The following is a 10,421-nucleotide window of genomic DNA, read 5'->3' as shown; positions in this document are numbered from 1 at the left end:
TATTTTTTCAATTCTTTGAGACCGGTCGAGTGGTCTCTGTTGAAGAAAATATTTTTGGCAATTCTTTGAGACCGGTCGAGTGGTCTCTTTTGAAGAAAATATTTTTGGCAATTCTTTGAGACCGGTCGAGTGGTCTCTTTTGAAGAAAATATTTTTTCAATTCTTTGAGACCGGTCGAGTGGTCTCTTTCGAAGAAAATATTTTTTCAATTCTTTGAGACCGGTCGAGTGGTCTCTTTCGAAGAAAATGCTAATTTTAAAAATAAATGCAACCGAATAGTTCAGGTTTTGCGTTCTTTTGGTTCGTTCTGCAGATCCAGTGAGACAACTGTTTTAAATTAAATCAAACGTTTTATTAACAAAGGAAATTGATAATAAAAACGATTCGTCGCAATTACTTTCACTGTCGCTACATTCAGAAGAATCATCACTTTCACATTCAGACGAATCATCACTATATTTCTCTTCTAAATCATTTTCACTGTCATTGTCCGTATCCTCGCTACTACACTCTTCAGAAAAGCTTGTGTCGTCATCAATCTCATGTAAAAAAACACTTGAATCGCTTTCATTCATTGAATTTTCGTCCACTTCGATCGGTCCAATTATGTCCTCCTCATTTCTATCTACATTCAATAATCTTTTTCTAGTAGCGGCTAACAATGACCGTCTATATTTGCTCAATTTATCCATTACAAAAAAAACAAATGCTCGGCCTTTTTGCTGCTTGAAACTGAATCTTTTAGCAACAAAATTACGAAATTGTAGACAGTATCCATAATGCAAGAAAATATTTTCTGCAAAAGAGACGTTTCAACCGGTCTCAGATATCGAAGAAAATATTTTCTTCAAATGAGACCACTGAACCGGTCTCAGTAATCGAAGATAATATTTTCTTCAAATGAGACCACTGAACCGGTCACAGAAATCGAAAAAATTATTTCTTCAAATGAGACCACTAAACCGGTCTCAGAAATCGAAAAAATATTTTCTTCAAATGAGACCACTCAACCGGTCTCAGATATCAAAGAAAATATTTTCTTCAAATGAGACCACTCAACCGGTCTCAGATATCAAAGAAAATATTTTCTTCAAATGAGACCACTGAACCGGTCTCAGTAATCGAAGATAATATTTTCTTCAAATGAGACCACTGAACCGGTCTCAGAAATCGAAAAAATTATTTCTTCAAATGAGACCACTAAACCGGTCTCAGAAATCGAAAAAATGATTTCTTCAAATGAGACCACTCTACCGGTCTCAGAAATCGAAAAAATGATTTCTTCAAATGAGACCACTCTACCGGTCTCAGAAATCGAAAAAATGATTTCTTCAAATGAGACCACTCTACCAGTCTCAGATATCAAAGAAAATATTTTCTTCAAATGAGACCACTCAACCGGTCTCAGATATCAAAGAAAATATTTTCTTCAAATGAGACCACTCAACCGGTCTCAGTAATTGAAGAAAATATTTTCTTCCAAAAAGACCACTCACTCGGTCTCAGATATCGAAGAAAATATTTTCTTCAAATGAGACCACTGAACCGGTCTCATTATTTTCTTCAAAAAAGACCACTCACTCGGTCTCAAGCCGCCTGCCAATGAGACTGCTCATCCGACCTCGGAAATTGTAACAACGGTTCAAAATTAGAACTCCAAATAGATATATCTGATTTAGCAGCACGTGAACGTCGACGGCCGTCCAAATTGAAAGTTAAGCATCATTCGTCGCGGTTAGTACTTGGATGGGGGTGACCGGAAAAAACATTACAAATAAAAAAAGGTAAAATAAAAAAATTCAAATATTACTAACGATTCTACAATTTCAGTCAGTTTGGTCTAGCGAATTATAAAAAAAGTAAAGGGTAGTGGCCATCTGTGAACTCAACATAGAAGTACAAAAAAAATCTTCCGATAAATAACGAACGAAGAAAAAAGTTCTAAAAAGAAATCAAATATGAAAAGTCTCAAACGGTCTAGAAAAAACTGAAAAAAGAGAAGTCTCAAACGGTCTAGAAAAAACTCAAAAATTAGAAGTCTGAAAAAGTTTTTTTTTTTATGACACTCATTTATCCTCATCCAGTCTCACAAGGTCTAACAAATCCAAAATGAGACCACTCATCCATTCTCACAACGTCTAACAAACCCAAAAGGAGACCACTCATCCAGTCTCACAAGGTCTAACAAATCCAAAATGAGACCACTCATCCAGTCTCACAAGGTCTAACAAATCCAAAATGAGACCACTCAGTCAGTCTCACTACGTCTAGCAAATCCGAAACCAGACCACTCATCCAGTCTCACTACGTCTAGCAAATCCGAAACCAGACCACTCATCCAGTCTCACTACGTCTAGCAAATCCGAAACCAGACCACTCATCCAGTCTCACTACGTCTAGCAAATCCGAAACCAGACCACTCATCCAGTCTCACTACGTCTAGCAAATCCGAGACCAGACCACTCATCCAGTCTCACTACGTCTAGCAAATCCGAAAGCAGACCACTCATCCAGTCTCACTACGTCTAGCAAATCCGAAAGCAGACCACTCAGTCAGTCTCACTACGTCTAGCAAATCCGAAAGCAGACCACTCAGTCAGTCTCACTACGTCTAGCAAATCCGAAAGCAGACCACTCAGTCAGTCTCACTACGTCTAGGAAATCCGAAACCAGACCACTCAGTCAGACTAGAACATCCTCAAATGAGTCTAAAGAGAGACGTCTCATGAATTTTGGATGAACTCCGATGAACTATTTCGATAAATTCTCGGTCTCAAATATTCTCAAAGGCTCGAAATACGTAGTCTCACGGCCATACAAAAGTTTCGGTCTCAAAAAGGGTCTCAAATACGTTTTTTTTTCACCGGGGTTTCTTAAACACTATAATTACGCTGATATCTTTTTACGAAAATTCTATTTTGAAATTTGTAAAACGACAATAACTACCACAAAAGTATAGAGTGTTCCAGTTCGAATTTCGAACTGGAATACTCTATTTGCCTTCAATAACAATTAAATTTCTTTGTGACAGCTTGACTAAGTTGCTAAATTTTCCCAGAGATGGTGTACAGTGTTGAAATATTCTATAGAAATTCGGTTCGACCAACGCACTATAAACAGGCTCCATGACAGATTTGAAATAATCGACGCGGTCGTCAGAATTTTGAATATAAATTAAGTTTTTTATGTTCTTAATACCACTGTAGGGATCAAAATAAGAGGCTTTTTGACCGTTAAGAAAAATTAATCTGGTGCCTGTTTTCAGTGTTCTGATTTGTCGGGATTTGACGGTTAGGGGACTGATAGAAGTTTCACTGTTTCTTCAACATTAAAAATTTATTTTAAAAAAATTATCAGAAAAAATTGACTAATTATAACAACACTTTATGCATAAACTTCTGGATCATAAATTTTCCAAAAAAAATCCTTAAAATCTACAAAACAATAACGAAAAATAAAACAAATAACACAGACGGCTCACTCCTTCCAATAGCTGTAATCTTCCTGCGGAATCGACACAGTATCACCACATGGAACTGGAGCATTTCTGAAAATCGATTTAAAAAAAAAACATCCAATTAGTCGATGAAGCATACGCTGAACATATTCTTACGAACCCGTGAACATGAGGCAGCCTGAATGCATACGGAGCGACAGTCGAAAGAGCATAACCATCAGCATTATCACAGATAATACGCGACATGGTTGCTAATCGTATTTGTTGCAATTGAGGCTCAGTAAATGCACCTGGATTGATATCTGGATTATGCTCGAAGAAATATCGATCACCTCTCCGGAAGCGCGAAAACTGATCGGCGATTATTTCCGCAAACGTTGGCCCAACCAATGCGTCTGTTGACGAACGTTCCATGAGGCCACCAACCCATAAATCGATGTCGTCCGGATGGGAATAGACTCTTGCTAATTTGACTGCAATCTGAAGGATTTTTTTTTGGATTATTTTTCAGTTGCAGGGTAATTGGTTGGTGTAATGACGTTGAAGTGAGTAAAAAATGGAATGAAGAGAAGACAGTACCTCCGGACCGAATTCCTCGAATGATGCTACACGTGAATGACCTGTTGCTTCCAAGTAGTCGTTGTAGGCGCGAATACCATGATCTCTTCCACGTTGAATATTAATGGAGGCCAAATCCAATCCGAATGGATTGTTCTTTCGGAACAGAAATCTGCTTAACTGAATAGGAAAAAATTGGTTCTTAGTGGCACGATTTATTTAATTTTCAAAGAATTCTATAAAGTTGGTAATTTTGATATGTTTTTGGGTGACTTCAAGCCCAGGAGTGACTAGAATGTAGAAACTAAAGAAATTGAATTACAACAAAATATCCATTCAAACGTATGGTGAGGCACTTACTGTAAGCGTCACATAAATTAGGGCACGAATTTTCTTCAGCTATTTTTCAGCTGGTCCACTCATTCAAACAAAATTTCTCATACGTCTTTATACGGTACTCGACTGGTGCGTATAACTATTTAATCCGTGTAAAGAAGTTTGTGCAGTTTTGTTTGTATGAGTGGACCAGCTATAAAATAGCTGAAGCAAATTCATGTCTAAATTTCTGAGACGTTTTCTGTAGGTTATTCATATATGTACAGTTGTATTTCCCACGATAAACTAGACAACACCGACTCCTCTTTGTCACAGCAGTTTTAGCAGTTGTAGTAAGACTCTATATTGAGTCATTTATGTGCAATGAAACAAATTTCGGTGTTAAACAAATGACTGCAATTAAACGAAATGATTCAAGGGAGGATAATTCATTAAATGAGTTCTGTGATCTGTGTTCTGTGTGTGTTTTTTGAGAAAAAAGCTTCGGTAACTGTTTTTTCGACAAGTGCACAGTTTTCATGTCGGAACTAAAGGTAAGGCAAAGACATACACAACTACACTTGTCAAAAAATCGTTAACGAAGAAATAGGCTCAAAAACACAAGAGTGAGTGTGATATAGCAAAGTTGTTTCCCAATTACTGAATTACGTGGCAGCATCCAACTTGTTCTGGTTTATTGCTTGCCACATGCGAAAGCAATTCAAGTAAAATTAACCGAAAATATTCTTCATGTAATTAGTCACTTTCGCATGGGGTACTCAACAAAATAGTTATTTATGCAACCGAGTGATACATGCATACTTAGGTACTATAGACATGTGATTATCGCTCGAGGTCGCGCACTAAAAGACCGAACAACGTTTTTCTCAATAAAGGCAACGACTTGTGAACAGAGAAATGATAACAGAGGGCGTTGATGTCGCCTGTTATGATTTCTATGTTTGGGAAAAGTAAATTTTTGTGTTTCGTTGTTGCCGAGTTAATCCCAATGATTTTCACAGCAAAGCTTCATACACAGGGGAAAATCAGCTATCGGACGTTATACATTTATTGATCTTTATACTAACGTTGGCAAAAACTTTCGAGACTTCTAAATGTTCACACGAGCAAATAATGCAACATCGCATTACTCAATGAATAAATTTATCGCAGCGTTGGAATTTAATTAGATTGGATTCCCGCAATCACACAACACACAAACAATAAAATGAATCAATAGTAGTCCGAAGATATTCGCTCATATCAATTCCTAAGTTCAACTTACAGAAATAGTAGAAAAAAGAACATTCCACGAAATCCATACCTTCAACCCCCTACCGCTCCATTTCTGAACAATTCCAAACCGACACAATTAACAGAAAGGTTTACACAGTTATGTACTATCGATTTACGGTACGCATTCCCGGGTCCAAATTTTATATGCGATAAATTGGTGCCAGGTGATATGCCATATTTTCCAATCGTTTTCCATTTATAAAATAATGGAAATTATCTCGGAACTGTTAAACCACATTCTTAAATTGGTTGGACATATTTTCATTGATAGTTAATTCATTCTGCAAATTGATGCAGATGTGGTACAGAAGTTTCTTTTTCTGTTTTCATGTCGGAGCGCAAGGTATCGAATTCAGATCTTCTTAGAAACCGGATTTCGACTGAAACCTAATTAAGATTAATTTCAGAGATTTCAGGTTCAACGCGAACTTCACCTGAACCTGAAAATTTCGATTTCGGATTCAACCCGAACCTAAATTGGTTCGACCCGAAATCGATCCGAGCCTCAACTTTTATTTTCAGGTTTGATCCGAACCTGAACACTTGCAGTTTATGAAAAATTAATAGAAAACCACTACTACATCGCACTAACCTTACCAATTCACCGACTTAATATTTAAATTACACTTCAACTGCGATGGTATGGCTACGGCAATGAACCGTAATTCTAACTGGCTACAGTTAGTATCATACCACCGTCTACTTGAGAATGAAACCTTATATTTAAGGCGTGTTCAATGTTCAGGTCTATTTTGATTTTACTTCTTACAAGCACCTCGTATTTATATCAAAGTCTTGTCTACTTCGATCAATTTCATTCCAAGAGGTGACTTGATACATTCATCTTTAAACAGTGGAAACACTCGTGGAATACAGAACACATCAATTCCACGGATGTTTCTTCTATCTTGTCAATGCCAGATTTCTTGAATCCCGATTAACCGATTGACTCTCAAGGGATGAACAAATTCTTGCGGAATGACCAGACTATCATATGACTGTGCAAACACTTCTTTCGTTGACCCAATTCTTCGCTTTGTGATTAGTCGTCACGGAATGCATCAGTTTTACAGAATGGCCAGACTTACGATTTGTCCAATTCTTTTTCCCATAATGTAACCGAACCGGTCCTGTCACGGTCGCCATGTTCGAATTTTTAGAAATCGGTCGGCCAGTTACACTTTAACTGCGATGGTATGGCTACGGTAATGAACCGTATTTCTAACTGGCTACAGTTAGGACCATACCACCGGCTACTTGAGAATGAAACACTATATTTAGGGCGTGTAGCCCGTTCAATGTTTCATGGCCACCTTCGACCAGTTTCAAGAGATTACTTGATTGAAGTCATTTCATTCAGTGAAATCACTCGTGGAATTCCGCACAACTACACCTTTGAAAGTTATAAGAAATTTTAGCTCTGAATATCGAAATTTTACAAAACAAAAAGTATCGCACAAATAACGCAACCCTGCAAAAATCAGTGAATATTTGAACGAATGAAGTAATAAATGCGGTCGGTTAACAGAAGGATTAAAAGTATCTTCAATGTCGTGGATGCAAGATTGAAAAGACCATCAGGGATAGGGTTATAGTAGCGAGATTCCTAATAGGCGAAAAAATGAATAAAAACTCACCCCATGTGTGACAGCCGAGTCAACTTGTTGCATAGGCTGACGCAGCAAAGTGTTCATCAATTCGTCATAGAAATTGCGGCGCCGTAATCGTGCCGAATTAAACATAACGTCCGGAATGCGAATAATCTCCTCAATGTCCGGTCCGTTATGAACGCTACATTAAGATTGCGGGGTGTATTAAATGAGCCGAAAAAAATGTCACAAAAAAACTTCTCTTTACATCAGTTTTCCATCCACAATTGAGTGGCCGAAACGGAATGCTGCTGATGAAAATTCACTCGTTACAGCAGCGTTAACATTTTCATCATAGTCGTGCGAGTAACCATGCGCTTGGATATTCAGACCAAATCGATGCATTGCATCGACACCTTGACGAGAGATGGAACAATTGAAAAATCACTCTGGGTCACGAACTGATTGAATTTCTTACCAATTAGCAGCGGCAACCATTCCTTGTAAATGACGACCTGTAATTTTGCTATGATAATCGCTCGAGTTTCGTAGAAAATTTTATCGTCGGACCAATGCCGATTTATGTGACCAAGAATCGAAGCCACTCGATTGTGTTCTCTAGCGAATAGTTGATGAAGCGCCGTAAGCGTGATGATCTGATTGGATCGACCGTCGCCGGTGAAGAAACACGGCGACGATTCAAGTGCACAAGTCTTTTCATTGTTCGTCAGAGGCAACAATGGTCTTCCGAAATCGTCAAACATTAGAAGATGTCCGTGACGAAATGCCCGCACTTCCCCGAACGTTTTCAGTTCTGATCCGTAGATGGCAGACCCGTCCAGGTAATGTGTAACTTTGCTAATCTGTGCGAGATTTAAATACAAACAATTAGCACGGAACAGTAGCTGCTTTTACACGCTCATTTGTCAATACTGTGCGTACTTGCTTGCCATATCCAAGTTTGCATTGATTATCGGGCGCCAATGACGATCGAACGAAATTAATGCACCGTTGATTGAACTGAGAATAAAATTCGTCGTGCGATTCGATTTCAATGGGCATGCAACTGTAATGTAGGAACGGTGGAGGTACGACAGATGAACCATCTTCCGTGCAGCAATCAATTGATCTTCCATCGGCAGTTGTTGTCGACGACGATTGAGTGACGTCATGCGTTATCAACTGTCCGAATTGCATGAACAACAAGTTTATTTCCGGATGTTGACGATCAACATCTGCCACCAATTCCCTGGAAATCGTTCGAGCATTCGTCAAAGGTGTACCTGGAATTATTGGAAGTGCAGGCTGTGACGTTGTCTTCAATTACGATAATGCAAAGCTTCATACGAACCATGAACCGACATTGTTCTCGCTTCCCAAATGCCATCCAGATAGGACGGCGGCAATAGTCGTTCCATTGGATAACCTGCTGATCCCCAGGCGGTTCTCAACGGATGATAGTTGTTGCATTGACCGTTTTCTGTTCGATATTTCGGTGGATCTGGTGGACAGACAACCTGTTCCGCGCACATATTTTGTTGAAACGATGTGTCGTCCAAGAACGCCTGCACTTGGTTGAGTTCGAACTCTTCGATTGGTATACGCTCCCTGTGTTACAATTCAATTAATCCAAAGAGAAAAATTGTTTAACACCGAGAAATACCTCCGTTTGTACAGTCGACTGGCAATCACATTTTCCATTGCTCGATGCGATAAATCGAGGGCTCTCATTGTGGCTTGTTTCGACGATCTGTTAAACAGAAAAAAAACAGATTTCGATATTTAACTTCAATAGTTATTTGTTCATCTAGGGAAGAAAAGTTGGAAATTCCATTTCGAGGGCCTTGTTTGTGCCACAAGTCACCCGAGAAAATGCAATTTCCAACTTTTTCCCGAGTTAAACACAATGTTTTTCACAGCAAAGGCTTCCGAAGTTTCAGCTGAAGTAATAAAATGACTATTTCCTCGCCTGCGTTGTGAAAAAGCATTTTTGCCCTGACCTGAACACCATTTGATGGAAATCTTCTGGCTTTCCTTTCTTAATGTGTTTAACATTCATCTTTTCATCGTGCATCATGGTTGCAAATTCGGCTTTCGCCTGCTCTAATAAAGACTGCATTTGCTTACGCTCATGTATGTCATGAGCATGCACCGAGCTTGACGAAGATCGTGAAATGTGAGCATGATGCTTGTGTTCGATGGCGACTGAAAGTTTGAATTTGACTTTAAACGAAAAATCGAGTAGAAATTGAAATTTCGATTAGTTACTGGTATGGTTGTGCCCCGACGTGCAACAGTAACCATGTGACTCGCCCGGCAGATCGCACATTTGAGGTCTTTTATCTTCTTCTAACCTCAAAACCGCTGGACATTGAATTGGTGGCACACATGTTATACCTTTCGGACATGGATCACATTTCTTTACGATTCCGGACTTTTTGTCTTAAAAAATTGGACGAATCGTTTTCGTTAATCAATAAAATCCTTTTTCCAACAATATGTTTTTGCTTCACAAAATTTACCCAGCACTGGAGCTTTTTTAATGTCGGCGGAACGTTTAATAATTGAATAGCCGCATGTTTGTAGTGCACATAGAATGGTGCAGAAAATGAAAATTTCCGCAAAAATTGGCTTCATCGTGGCTTCGAAAAACAATTTTTTATTCGAATCCGATTCGATGCACAATTCGGAACACAAAAGTGAAAGGATTTTTCGTTGCACAATAATGATTTACAATCACACTGATGACCACACTCAGAATCACTGATGAAGGAATTGGAAGGGAAGTGTGTTTTTGGCCTTTCAGATTGCAGCGCTATGAGCGGATTTTAGACCGAAGAAATAAATAAGCACAGGGTGGGAAGGATGACAGAGACGGTTTATCAAGTATAGCAGGACGAAATTAAATTTCTCGTTTAATTGTCCATTGCCTTAATTACGACCAATTCGAACATGAAAACAGTATGACGTAGACGTCGAGCGTCAAATTAATAGTTTCTACATGCGTCATACCTCTTTCGGCGCTCTCCATGTAATATATATTACACACTTGTCACGAAGAAGTCGAGGCTTGCCGAGACTGATAGTGACAAGTGTGTACTCTATTTTATCACAAAAGCGAAAACGAGACAACAACATAGACCTGAAACGTAATTTTTGAATTAGTCTTCTAGTTAAGTAATTTAGCATCCGAACACTGCGCTCAC

General features: G+C 38.7%; 1 protein-coding gene across 1 annotated transcript; it reads right to left on the bottom strand.

Moving 5' to 3' along the window:
• Positions 1-3,314: 3,314 nt before the first annotated feature.
• On the bottom strand, positions 3,315-10,024 carry LOC119068313 (chorion peroxidase). The gene is made up of 12 exons (XM_037171857.1): positions 9,738-10,024; positions 9,484-9,657; positions 9,216-9,420; positions 8,879-8,965; positions 8,567-8,823; positions 8,158-8,498; positions 7,694-8,078; positions 7,484-7,631; positions 7,264-7,417; positions 4,037-4,195; positions 3,618-3,937; positions 3,315-3,547 (listed from the first exon to the last, which is right to left on the bottom strand). Exons 1-12 carry the CDS (start codon positions 9,850-9,852, stop codon positions 3,478-3,480), a joined length of 2,415 nt encoding a protein of 804 aa, XP_037027752.1. The 5' UTR covers positions 9,853-10,024; the 3' UTR covers positions 3,315-3,477.
• Positions 10,025-10,421: the final 397 nt, after the last annotated feature.

This window comes from Bradysia coprophila (assembly GCF_014529535.1).
Source record: "Bradysia coprophila strain Holo2 chromosome X unlocalized genomic scaffold, BU_Bcop_v1 contig_173, whole genome shotgun sequence".
Taxonomy (NCBI): domain Eukaryota; kingdom Metazoa; phylum Arthropoda; class Insecta; order Diptera; family Sciaridae; genus Bradysia; species Bradysia coprophila.
Note: the sequence above shows the minus strand (reverse complement) of the source record. Positions and strands in the feature narration are given on the sequence as shown.